This window comes from Plectropomus leopardus, chromosome 6 (genome assembly GCF_008729295.1).
Source record: "Plectropomus leopardus isolate mb chromosome 6, YSFRI_Pleo_2.0, whole genome shotgun sequence".
NCBI lineage: Eukaryota > Metazoa > Chordata > Actinopteri > Perciformes > Serranidae > Plectropomus > Plectropomus leopardus.
The window spans coordinates 13,305,045-13,317,710 of record NC_056468.1 but is presented as its reverse complement, the minus strand read 5'-3'; the positions used below and the strand labels follow the sequence as shown (position 1 = coordinate 13,317,710).

The window sequence follows — 12,666 nt, the reverse complement described above, 5'->3', positions numbered from 1 at the left end:
CTCGTTTGCTTATCATCTGATTGCAGCTTTTATAACTGATAAGAAAACACCTCTGCATGAAAAACTTGTTTCTGTTTCGTGTCTCACCTAATCAAATTTTTAGCAATAACTATGACTTTCTGAATGAACAGATTTGTGGACGGCATAGATGTCTACCATGAACATTAGAGGGCAGCTGAGGTCAAACACATAACTAGTTTGATATGTTGTTTTTGGTTTTTTAGGCTACAGGAATTTATATTCTACACACCATGAGGGTCACATTCTCAAGAAAAGACAATGCCTGTGTTTGGATTTTTCGGTCCACTCAGGATGACCAATTTAAATCTTCAAAACAATCTGCATATTTTAAACAGAAGTTGAGAAACAACATCAAAGTCCTGTAACCTACATGTAGAAAATCAGCAGACAACAGATAAACTACTGACACAATACTCTTTACATTTTCTATTGAAAAGGTTAAATCAGAAAAAAACTTCAGTGGCTTAAGAGGCTTACAGTTATTCTTTTTAAATAATGCACAATAGGAAAGTTGAAGACATTAGAGGAGTCTTTAAAGATGTGACCTCCCTGATGTTGCTTGTGATGGATACCTTACCTCCAGCAGAGACCCAGAACTCAGCTCTGAACCTGCTTAGCAGAGGAATTTGTGCACAGGAGCGGCCCAGTGTCCTCGGGTGTCAGTGAGTTAGAGGATGGCCATGGCGAGCAGAAGCAGAGATCAGGCTGGGGGCAGCACGTTGGTGATCTTCACTGAGCGGCTGCTGAACACCAGGCCATTCTTGAACATGTTCCTCTTTATTTGTGAGGTAGAAACCCTGACTCGGGCAGATAATGTGTGACAGTGGAAGGTCAGAGGACCGAGGCAGGACAGGCTGCACCTGTGTGACGTCTCTGATCCAACAACTGTGAAACCATCAAAAACACAGTTAAGAATCTTGAAACATAAAGCGTTTTTGCACAGTGAATAATTTTGCAGTCTAATCGTGTAGATCACATCTGCACAGCATCACAGACAATCCCAAAAACAGCAGCAAGCTGGGAATTTTGCATACATCTGAATGCAGAAAAGTACAATAAAATTGTGCAGCAAATTTGGCCTAAATTATGACTAGGCTGCTGTTATAAATAACTGACATTTAACAAAACAGCCTCATAATAGAGAAAAGAGTTGTTCATTAACACCATATCTTGATCCTCAAGGTCATGTTATGATCACATTGCCCAGTCTTTGTATATATTATAACAGGATGTTTGTTGGTCATTTATTACAGTGATAAAGTTTTTTTGGGCAGAGATTTTACAACTAGCGTTATAATGAAACTAACACTCGGGTGTGCTTTCACTTTGGAGTAGCTGGTGAAGGTGTGACATTCATGCAAATACTAGTTATGACTGTATCAAATCATATTATTTTTAAAAGGACAAGTTACAGTAAATGAAAACCGACTAGCTGGCCACAAGCACACAAATTGATCATATGAGTGACTCACATTAAGCATGTATGAAAAGGATTGTACTCCTCAGTGACAAGGTGAATATTTCTTCTGTAAAAGAAACGCAGGACAACTAAAAAGATGCACAACTACAAAGAGACAAAAAATACAATAATATAAAACAAACAAGTAAAAAAAAGAGGCAAATAAGTGACCTAACACATTTGGTGCTGATGGTGCTCATTTCTTGCACCATCAGCCACATGGTCAAACTAGAAACACCTTGGACACCTGTATTTAGTTTTATTCTTACCTGCTTTGTTAATCATTTGCTTTGTGGCAATTATCACTTTGTGTTGTGTTGTTGTGTTGTGTAAGTAATAATGAAACCAGCTGCTTATTGCACATTGCAGGAACCATCTATTGATATGCTACATGTAATAATACTAATTATACATGTAAAAGGTGTATAAAAGTCAGGGGACAGTAGTTTTGATGACTGATTAACTAGTATTTTGATCTTTGTTAAGGCTCCTGTTGCAACCTTAGCAATGATTAGTCACTGTAGATTTAGTTTCATCATCTATCTGTAGTGTGTACATGAATCTTTTCCAGCTTAGTTCTACTATCGTGTTTGGTTTCACATTACAAATCATACTTTGCAGCATGAATAACATGCTCTTATCTGAAAGCATGCTCTTATTTTGAGCTCAACAGATCAGTCCAGGCAAAACAGCCTCTCCTCAAGGTCCACTTGTTTTATCAAATTCACTTATTAAATTCAGTGTCATTAAACAATGATGGAATATATATTACCTTCAAATGATAACAGATACAGAGGTTTTAGGAGTTTGTCTCACACATATTTTAAAATAAAGTGTCCTAATAACACATTGAACTAAAATAAGAATAACAGAAAGAAAAACAGTTTTGTAAAAAATATATTTTTTATTGTTTTAGTCATATTTTGACAAACAAAAATAAATAATTTCCTGAGAACAAAAATAATTTTACATAAATACATTTAAGATTTAATACATCAAAGAGCCAAAACATTATTGCAGCAAATATAAATTATTATACACTTTGTCCTGTAAGTGCAATAGAAATGTGTTATCGATTGTCTTTATCAAAAATGTTTTGTGCCTTCCCTTTTCCTCATTTAACAATCACAACAAAAGTGCAGTTTACAAGCGGTAAGGTTTCACAGTTAATCTTACATCAAATATTCAACTTTATATCCTGACATCAGCAACTCAGTATGAATCTTATCTTACACACACTGTACAACATTTACAACATTTGATTATTTTTTGGTCACAGTCACTCAGCAGCTTGTATTTGGTGATTCCTGCCAGGTATGTGTGAGCTTAGAGCTGCCCAGAGACAGTCCTTATCCCCTCCACTGATGGAGCTCTGATTGCGTGTCGGCACAGCGGGCAGGTGCCAAACTGCTGAATGATCCTGGAGGTGCACTGGTTACATAAACACTGGTGGCCACAAGGTAGAGTGATTTTGGCCTGTTCTTCCATGCACACCACACAGCTCATTACGCTGTCTCCACCTGTGAGGACAGGAATCACAGTTACAACGCTGACATCAGAGGAGGGCTCTCTGCTTAAAAACACTGAAATCAGATATTATCATTTGATTGGAAGGACTCTTTCTCACCTTCTTCCATGTCAGGACAGTTGATGTATTCATCAACTGTCCTGGCTCGAGACATCAGGAGGCTCGAGACATCAGGAATCAAACTGCGGTTGTTGTCAAGGCATTCAGGTACAGGACAGGACCGTCTGGTCCAAAACAGATCTTTTTTCTCTGAACCTGCAGCAAAGAGTAGAAACATTTAATCATTTTATGACACTGAAACAATTACTTGGCACTGCCAGTGCATCTGTATAAATAAGAACAAAAAAACAGGCTCCACAGTGAACAATGCATCATTGCTCTTTGTAGTAAACTCACCAAGGAGGAGAATGGAGCAGGTCTGTCCGTAGATGTCTATCATGGCCCACAGCGGCTGACTCAAATCCACTCCTTTTAGCAGCTTGTGCTCCCTGATGTTGTTGCTCTTAAAGTAAACAGTTCCTCGAGAAGAGACCCAGAACTCCAGCTCTGAACCTGCTTGGCAGAGGGATTCGTGCACTGGTGCGGCCCAGTGGCCTCGGGTGTCAGTGAGGTTGGGGATGGCCATGGTGGGCAGAGGCAGAGATCTGGCTGAGGGCGCCAGGGTGGTGAAGCCCACACGCAGAGCTCCGTGCCAGTTGAGCACATCTTTCTTCACCCTCAGACGAATCCTCTCCCGGATCTTCACTGGCCGGCTGCTGAACACCAGGCCGTTCTTGAATGTGTTCTCCCTCTTCTCTGCTAGGCAACACCCACGACTCAGGCGGACCATGTCTCCCACAACTCGAGGGTGGAAGGTCAGAGGACCGAGGCAGGACAGGCTGCACCTGTGTGGCGTCTCTGATCCAACAACTGTGAAACCATCAGAAACAGTTAAGAATCTTGAAACATGAAGCGTTTTTGCGATCACAACAGCAACAAGCTGGAAAATGTTGCATGTACCTAAATGCAGTGTATTAAACAATAAAGGTGTGACTCAAACATAAGTAGCATTAAGCAACTGCTTACTGTATGTGAAGCCTGCTATTCATCAATGACAAGCTGTGTCCAGTAAATTGTAGTAGCCTTTCTCTGGTTTATTTCACACTTCACAGCAGGTCATAAATCCTTAACTGCTCATTTTAAAGTCTTCTTCTTTGTGTGCTTATCTGTTTTACAGTCCTAACTGATAAGAAAAGGCAGCTCCCTTCTGTTTTGAACCTCTAATCATATTTTTAAATAATAATAATTATTTAAGTGGCACTCTTTAAGCTCTTATTTTTGCTTAAATTTGTCACCAAAAAGCAAAATTGTAAAAGAACTACCACTATAATTAGTTTTAGTATTAAGTAATAACATCAAAACAGATACTTTACATATTAATTCTGGTAGATACCTGAATGAAACTTGACAAACTGATGACTAACAGAATCGCAACACTGTAAATTTCATATCAAGATCTCTGTAAAGACTGAAGACAAAGAATAAAAATCTCACCTGAGTTGCCTTTGCCGCTCTCCTTCACCATCATGAAGAGGCAGTCAGTACTTTTCTTTGTGTCTTGAGAAATGATATGGTCACGTCTGTGTCTTGTTTTCATTGTGATGAAGTGCAAGTGTTGGCTGCCTTTATAAGGCGGAGCACGTGTGGTTTCAAAACAAGCATTCCCTCCTGCATCACATGGGAATGTGAAAGGAGGCGGAGTGAGGGAGGAACTAAAGTTTGGAAATTTACCTCGCTGGCTGGAGGGTGGTGCATTTCTGATGGTGCAGTCTCTCTTTAAGTCAGCAACCTTCAGAGCAATAATGCAAACATGAAACCACATGCTTTCCCTGAACTGTGCCATTTCCGCTCTCATGTGGAACCAGGTTTATTATTTGTCATCATGTTTGATGGCTGTTTTATTGCTGAAAGACAAGGATCCTACAAACACATTTTATGCATTTATGCACAACTTTACCTCACTTGAAATTTCTCATGAGGTGTTGCCTCTGTTGATAGATGACAGGTTGTGTTTCTGTCTGTATGGAGCCTTAAAAACAGGGTTCCTGCAGCTTAAGGCAAGTTAGATATGAGACTTTTGAAGATTTTTTAAATGCCATTCAGAATGAAGTTTAAGACCGATTTTCTAATAACCAAAACTGAAGGACTTTTATTTTGCCAATGTTTACTATATACATAAAACAACATTTTGTTGTCCAGTGAAAAAGTTAGATTATCTATATCAAATGTTGAAAACAAAAACAACCCTTCTAAGAGTAGAACACATTGAAGACAATGACATATTATATTAGCATAAAAATATCGATTTGGTTGACCAACAGAAGTGGGAAATATCTAGCATTTCTAAACACTTTTCTTGGAGATGATATGTTTTTCTGCATCTCTGCATGCAAGATTGCAATGCTTGGATTTCCATCATGACTAGTTTCAGGAACTTAATAAATTATTAAACAAAAACTAAATGTTACCAATTATTTTGACAATGGAAAGTCAAAAAAAAATCCTGCTTCCTATGTCTGAGCATTTTTAAGTCATTTAAAAGATTAATTTGAGTCATTTTTAATGCTAATTAATGTCTTCTTTTTAGATTGAAGAATTAAATACATTTTAAAGGATCCACAGGAACCTTGTTTTAAATTGCTTAACTTGTTCTCGTGTATCAGTTTTCTCTACTTGCATGTTAACTGTAAAATGTGCTGCTATTATCCTTTTTATAACTACTACATGCTATTTTTTTTAATAATATAAACCTAATATTTGAACATCCTAACCCCAATGTTGCCCTTTTATCAGAGCCACAGTAACACAGGGTTTCTTGGAAACAGACTCTAATGATTTCCTTATCAGAGACACTATGGAAAATTACCACCAACTTGTTTCATGTTACTGCTCTGACTGGCTCTGTGGATTTGAGGGAGCTTCACACATAGCTAAGTGATAAAAGCATGCAAAGCTCCAGACTTAAAATTCCCCTCACATTCCTGCTTGGTTCAACACATCCTCATACACCAGTGTGTGCAGAGCTCTGTCGCCCTCTACAGGAAACACACCCTCTCTTTAGTCCTCATTGGCTGCCATTCTTGACCATGTGACAGAGGAGGCTGGAAATCCGGTGACATCAACACTCCTGGAAAGTTACTAGCTCCTCTCCTATTACGACCAACTATCCCATGATTTCCCCAGAAAAATCCCAACATCCTATCATCTGACAGACACAACAGGCTACACGTGACATATATCAGTTTCCAGATGGAGGCATGTTTTGGATTTTTTATGGATTTCCCATCAGACAACATGTCCTGTTTGGGGGAGTTTTTTGATTCTAGGCTTCTTTCTGCTCTCATCATGCAAGACTGTAATATTCTCTAGATGCACTGTAGTGCAAATATTGTACATCAGAAGTTTCTGCAAATACTACAAAAACACAGCCCACTCAAATCCAAAGAGCACAACAGTAAGTGACATCAAATTATGACTTTTACGACTGAATTTGCTCATTGAGTTCATAACACGGCATAATAAAAAAATACAATTTTATTAAGATTAATACGGTGGAAAGTAAAATATATTAATTTAGATCACCAAAACCTCTACTTCTCTCTTTTTAACAGTTTATCCATCCATTTGTATGTCAAAATTAAAAATTTAATACTGGATTCTAGTACCGGATACTTGTTGAAATGTCATTTATGTGGCCCAATACCAACCTCATATCAGAGTTGAATTAAATTAGTATCATAAAGACCTTTAGAGAAGTTTTTATATCTCAAATATTTAAATTAAATATTTATGTTTTCATGTTCTCAAATTAACCCTAGGGTGACACTGATTTTCTTGTGCTTTCAGACGCCGTCCACAAGTATTTAAACTTTTGGACTCTGAACAAATGTGTGGATTTTCTTTTAAAAGCATGGGGGAAAAGGCAATGAGCAACTCCATAAGAAATGTTCCACAAACTGCAAGAAATTACTGGACTTTCGGATTATTTTGTGATTTGGGAAAAAGGAAAATTTGGGGAAAACTATATTATAGCTGCATACATAAAATGATGTTACAGAAAATATTACACATTTTAGGCATGTTTCCAAGTCTTATGTACCTTTCCCCCATTTCTTTTTCTTTTTAATTAAATGTATTTGTTTTGTTTGTATTTATTTATTTTACCAATTTTCTTGTATTTTCTCAATTTTACGGTCCTTTGTTCTTTTATTGCTCATTGCTGTCCTCCAATATTTGTAAAATAAATAAGGACAATTTCCCCAAGTTTCAAAAAGTTAAAAAACCTATAATACATGAATACTAAAACACTTGCACTACATATTCATACCTAGGATATCGTGTTATATCGCCAAGGTATATTATAAGGTAATATAAGGGTCCATATTAACAATCGATTATTCTATTTTTGCATTTCCTTAATATACATTTAGAGCATAGAATAGAAGGAAAATAAACAAATGATATATGGATCATGTTGTAATATTTATTTACTGATTCAGATGAAGTGGCACATAAATGCAGATTTTGTTTCATTTGGGTTCATAGTTATTTTATGCACAATAAAACAATATATGTTTCAAAACTACATTCCTGCGGTAATAAACCAGAAAACAGAGCAGCTCTTCTTCTCCTCCTCTGTACACTCCTCAGCTCAGCTGCCTCCGCTCCACCACACTTGGTCAGACATGGCAGGCCATCAAAAAATCAACTTGTTCCCACTCCACCTGTTCAAAACACTATTAATCTGCTGCCTTCCAATAAAAGGCTTGGCTCTCAGCGAGGAGCCAATCGAGAGGCATTAGGGCTGTGAGACCCAGGCCAATCCCAGGCTGCATTCTAATGTGGCCTATCTTTATCAAGGTGCCACTCCATTTCCAGATACTGCTTATTTATGACTTCTGAGCAGAGAGCCGGCAGGAGCCATGTGTCTTTAGGAGAACACCAAAATCTGTGTCCAGAGGGCTCGCCCGAGACGTCAGATATGGGATTATCACAGAGCACACTGAGGCTGAGAAGAGGTGAAGGGCGAAAGTGAAGAGTTTATTAGTTTTTTTCTGATGTGGTAGCAACTTTGGGGACTTTGTTAAAATTGCTATTAATGCTTGTTAAGATCTGCACATCTGGGGCTGTTGGGTGTGATCCCAGATCCAAGACATCGCTCACGGGTGAGAGAACTCCTTCTGGGCCTATCACAGGTCTTTTCCTGCCTGGATCTTATTGGATGAGTTACTGAGACCTGGAGGCAGAGTGACAGTATTTCCCATGGATCCAAACATCCAGGGGTCTTTCCTGTTCAACAACAGCCTAAACCAATTCCCCTCTGAACTCAAGGCGCCGGTGTGTCAGTACTCCGTGCCCAACTCTTTCTACAAGCTCAACCCGGGCCTGAACAGCCAGCTGCAGGCAGGGACGCCACACGGCATCAGCGACATCCTGAGCCGCTCCATGATGGGCTCCACAGGCACCACCACCCTGCTGTCCGGATACTCCACCATGGGGGGCTTCAGCCCCTCCGTCACCAGCACGTCCATGTACTATAACCGAGACTACAACTCCTCCCTGGGCGGCTTCTCAAAGCCCGGCGCTGAGTGCCCCATGAAGGGTCGCAGCATGAGCTGCTGGGCGGAGAGCGGCTGTGACTGGAGAGGAGGGAGGCAGCAGTGCACCAACAGTGAGTCTCAATACTGCAGCCTGGACTCAAAATCCAGCTCATCAACGCATCACAACTTCTGTGTCCGTCTCTGAGGACTCGACAAGACGTGTTACTTTTAAATGATGCCAGAATACCATTTGTCTTTACGAAATAAGAAAAATTCACTCTGATCAGAAAAGATACAGATATATAACTTAAAAAAAACCTCAGTAGGACGTATAGATTAAATCTATAATCTGACCTTTTGATTGTATTGTTCAGGGGAAAAAAATAATGCTAAGGATATTATTCAATATCACTACTATTTTAAACAAATCTTTATTTTAAGAGTAATTTCTAAGTAAAAGAAAATAACAAAACAAGAACTTGCGTGGGATGAGGATATCATCGAGTATTTGTCCCATTAAAAAATTTCACTTATATCATATGGACCTGGCTGCTCATTAAATTGATTTAATTAATGTTTAAACTTTTCCAGTATTTAATTTATAGTTAAAGAGTTTCTGGTTTTTGGATCTTTTTTGGGGTTATGCAGATACTGAAGTATTTCACTGGGTAAATCTAATATAAAAATCTAAACATCCAGCAGTGAGTGTATATTCTGCTTTGATATTTTCAGGTAGTGGTCCTCTCGCGGAGATGACAGGCAGGAAGAAACACACCAGACCAACATTCAGTGGACATCAGATATTTGCTCTGGAGAAAACATTCGAGCAGACCAAATACCTGGCCGGGCCTGAGAGAGCCAGACTGGCGTATTCTCTGGGCATGACTGAATCACAAGTCAAGGTAAAGATAATAACACATTTACATTTATGCTATAAAAACCATGCCTTTGTGTGAGCTGTTATAAAACTTATAGGATTTTATTACTCCAAATTATGTTTAGGCTTTTATATTTGCTTTCATTTCTCTCTCTTTGACCTTTTCCTTCTTGCTTGTGTGTGTGTGTGTGTGTGTGTGTGTGTGTGTGCGTGTGTGTGAAGTAGGTCAACTCATTTTAAAAGTTGCAATAGAAATAAAGCTGACACACTCTTACTTGCATGTGCAGGAGGAGGAGGAAATTGTCAAAACTCTTAATCTAATGATCAGGAGGTCACACATATCACGTGATCTTCATGCAGAAAGTGGCTCATGGATTATTTCTAAAGCTTTGCACACATCATGTCTAAACATGAGATGCAATCATCAAACAACACAAACTCATGCCCACAGAAAGTAGCACAGTGATACTCAACTTTCATCCTGTGGGTCAAATGTGGCCCGTGATAGGACGCCAGGTGGTGCATCCATCATTTTCTAATTCACAATTAAAATATCCTGATTCACATTGGGAATTTTTTGTGTACTTGAGTACATTAAAAACATACAACTAGTTCTTAAAAAAGTGTTATTGGAGGAACCCCTGACATGCCCCTGCTTACTGCTGACCCGTGCGGGGCTGCTGCAACTGGATTAACCTCTTAAATGAGAATAGCCAATGTTTAAAGATTGAACACCTCTAATACATACTGATAAATATAAATATAAATAAATATTTGTTTAACCCTTTGAAACATCAGTTTTCTTGTGCTGCATTCAGACACCTTTTACACAGTTTAACCCTTTTAAACCTGAGCAAGTTGGTTTGATTTCTCTCCACACACTGCAAGAAATTGGTAAAAGGTGACAAAAAAAAGTTTCTTTTTAAAAGGGGGGGGGGGTTAAAAAAACAGGGAAATATGTCAAGAAAAACTATACGCATAATTAATGGAATGGATTAAAAATGTATTATGATTAATAAGATTTTTAATTTCAGCACTTCTGTGGTTTCATTTTCTTGTGTGTTTGTTCACTTTTTGGGGGGCTATATTCAGGTAGTTTTTTTTTGATTTGTCATGTTCAGTTGCTCATTACATTCTTCCCTTGTTTTGTTTGTTTGTTTGTTTGTTTTTTGTTTTTTGTTTTTTGCAAGAAATCAAACCAAATTTCTCAGGTTTCAAATGATTAAACTGTCGTTTGAGTTGCGTGTCCCTGCAGTGTCCTAAACCCACCTTGTTGTGTTCAGGTGTGGTTTCAGAACCGGCGCACCAAGTGGCGGAAGAAGAGCGCCTCAGAGCCGAGCTCCACGCAGGCCAGCCTCGCGGGGCAGAGCGGCGAGACTTCGGAGAACGAGGTGGAGGACGAGGAGTACAACAAGCCTCTGGACCCCGACTCCGACGACGATAAGATCCGACTGCTGCTGCGCAAACACCGCAGAGCTTTCTCGGTGCTGCGCCTCGGGCCTCACCACGTCTGACACACTTCCTGCTAATCACACACACGTGCGCGCGCTCCTAAGCAGACCTGCATGCTGTCATTAAAGTTATTAGTTTTGAATACAAAGTTTAAGCATTCACGCATGCTCAACAGAGGTCACCTGTGGTCATTCAACAGGCTTTTCAAATGAAGCTCTTTACTTTTATAAGTTACTGTATCTCTGCTCGGTTTCATGATACACTGTTGTGGGGAATTAAGTTATACACACCATTTTGTAAAAACACGAGAAAATGACATTTCAAAAAAACTGCATGATGCTGTTGGTGATACTAATAAATATAAAAAGAGAATAAACCAAAGTTATTCACGTGTTCTCTTTTTGAATAGTTGATGCTTTTATGGTTATTTTGTGCTTTTGAATTTTCAAAATGAAACCACAGATGTCATAGCGTGGTGAGTGGCTTTAATATCCATATATAGTTGCAAAAAAAAAGTTTTTTTGCCTCACCAACAACCTTGGGCCTTCAATCAAGACTTCAAAAAATAAGTTAAAAAATTCAAAACACATAAATCTATAGGCAGAGTAATGTCAGGACAGCCACTTCACGGGAATGTTCTTTCAAATGGGCACTGAATGTAATTTTGGTTAAAAGGCAGTAAATGAGACATTCTGTATAAATGTGTATGGATTTATTTTTTTGTTGAAGCAAATACAGTGCTCTGCTCACATCGTTCATATTTATTATAATATTCCACATGTATGATTTGTAATTCTACTAAATGCTTAAATTGAATGTAGACCTGAAGTTGGTTAAAATGACAGCGAGTTGAAAGCATTACTTTTCTTTACTACCATCTGAAATACGTTATTAAAATATATTAACAATGCTGCTCAATAACTGACTGTAAATCAGTTACCAGGTTTGAACAATGGCTCAGGTTCTGCTTGTGTGTTTGCTGTCAACTGACAGTAAGAATGAAACTGCGAGTCAAAAGGAGCAAACGCTGAAAAGAGGAGCAAGGGTCAAAGGTCAGATCTTGTGTGATTTACCAGTGTGGTGTAGCTTAATTGAAGACAATGACCCCCACAACCCACGACAACATAAAATCAATACCAGCAGAGCAGCTCGTTTACCATTTGGGCTCAGTGTGTTTTAGACTCCACACGTTTCAGACGTCAGGCCAGATGATTCTGTCAGACAATAATCTGCTCTGACTGCTGACGGCAAAGTGAGCCAGCACTGTAATAGAGTATCATACAAAGCTAATTCTGTCATTCTGATGGTAACCATTGGAGCTATGATAAGGCAAATATTTAAAATTGATCAAGTATTATAAAATCTTGGTGGTTTATGAATTTTCAGGAGGCAATCCATGTTTTACGTCTCCCTCCAAACTGCTGCTATTCAACCACTGAATCAACACAAAAAAATGAAACGTAATAAGGGTTCAAATCAGTCTCCTGATTTGTTGACCCTTGAGGACTCTCAATCTGAACAAAATTTCTGAAATAGACAGCCCATTCCAGCTTCAGAGGGCTGGTTTAATACCTAATCTGTTTTGGATGCAGTTTTTCTTCTGTCACAAAATAATGCATAACACAGACATACAGTTAAGTTAGTGCAGGCTCAATGTGCATTTTGCATTACTTTGTTCAATACTTCATAAATCTGACTGACACATTAGTGAGATTTTGCTTCATGCCTATATAACTAACTAAAAGCTGTA

General features: G+C 38.7%; 2 protein-coding genes across 2 annotated transcripts; one reads left to right on the top strand and one right to left on the bottom strand.

The window, feature by feature from the left end:
* Positions 1-2,406: 2,406 nt before the first annotated feature.
* LOC121943896 (E3 ubiquitin-protein ligase NEURL3-like) lies at positions 2,407-4,864 on the bottom strand. The gene is made up of 4 exons (XM_042487493.1): positions 4,542-4,864; positions 3,405-3,917; positions 3,108-3,263; positions 2,407-3,000 (listed from the first exon to the last, which is right to left on the bottom strand). Exons 1-4 carry the CDS (start codon positions 4,642-4,644, stop codon positions 2,807-2,809), a joined length of 966 nt encoding a protein of 321 aa, XP_042343427.1. The 5' UTR covers positions 4,645-4,864; the 3' UTR covers positions 2,407-2,806.
* A 2,867-nt stretch (positions 4,865-7,731) lies between these two features.
* nkx6.3 (NK6 homeobox 3) lies at positions 7,732-11,198 on the top strand. Its single transcript, XM_042487494.1, has 3 exons — positions 7,732-8,718; positions 9,320-9,489; positions 10,748-11,198. Exons 1-3 carry the CDS (start codon positions 8,310-8,312, stop codon positions 10,976-10,978), a joined length of 810 nt encoding a protein of 269 aa, XP_042343428.1. The 5' UTR covers positions 7,732-8,309; the 3' UTR covers positions 10,979-11,198.
* Positions 11,199-12,666: the final 1,468 nt, after the last annotated feature.

What these genes read in the sequence shown, in the direction of transcription:
- LOC121943896 (XM_042487493.1), bottom strand. Translation starts at nt 4,644, where the DNA reads ATGAAAACAAGACACAGACGTGACCATATCATTTCTCAAGACACAAAG. An exon ending in GAGCGGCAAAGGCAACTCAG is followed by an intron (nt 3,918 to 4,541) that starts GTGAGATTTTTA and finishes ATGGTTTCACAG; the next exon opens with TTGTTGGATCAGAGACGCCA. An exon ending in CTGCTCCATTCTCCTCCTTG is followed by an intron (nt 3,264 to 3,404) that starts GTGAGTTTACTA and finishes TCTTTGCTGCAG; the next exon opens with GTTCAGAGAAAAAAGATCTG.
- nkx6.3 (XM_042487494.1), top strand. Translation starts at nt 8,310, where the DNA reads ATGGATCCAAACATCCAGGGGTCTTTCCTGTTCAACAACAGCCTAAAC. An exon ending in GAGGCAGCAGTGCACCAACA is followed by an intron (nt 8,719 to 9,319) that starts GTGAGTCTCAAT and finishes TGATATTTTCAG; the next exon opens with GTAGTGGTCCTCTCGCGGAG. An exon ending in TGACTGAATCACAAGTCAAG is followed by an intron (nt 9,490 to 10,747) that starts GTAAAGATAATA and finishes TGTTGTGTTCAG; the next exon opens with GTGTGGTTTCAGAACCGGCG.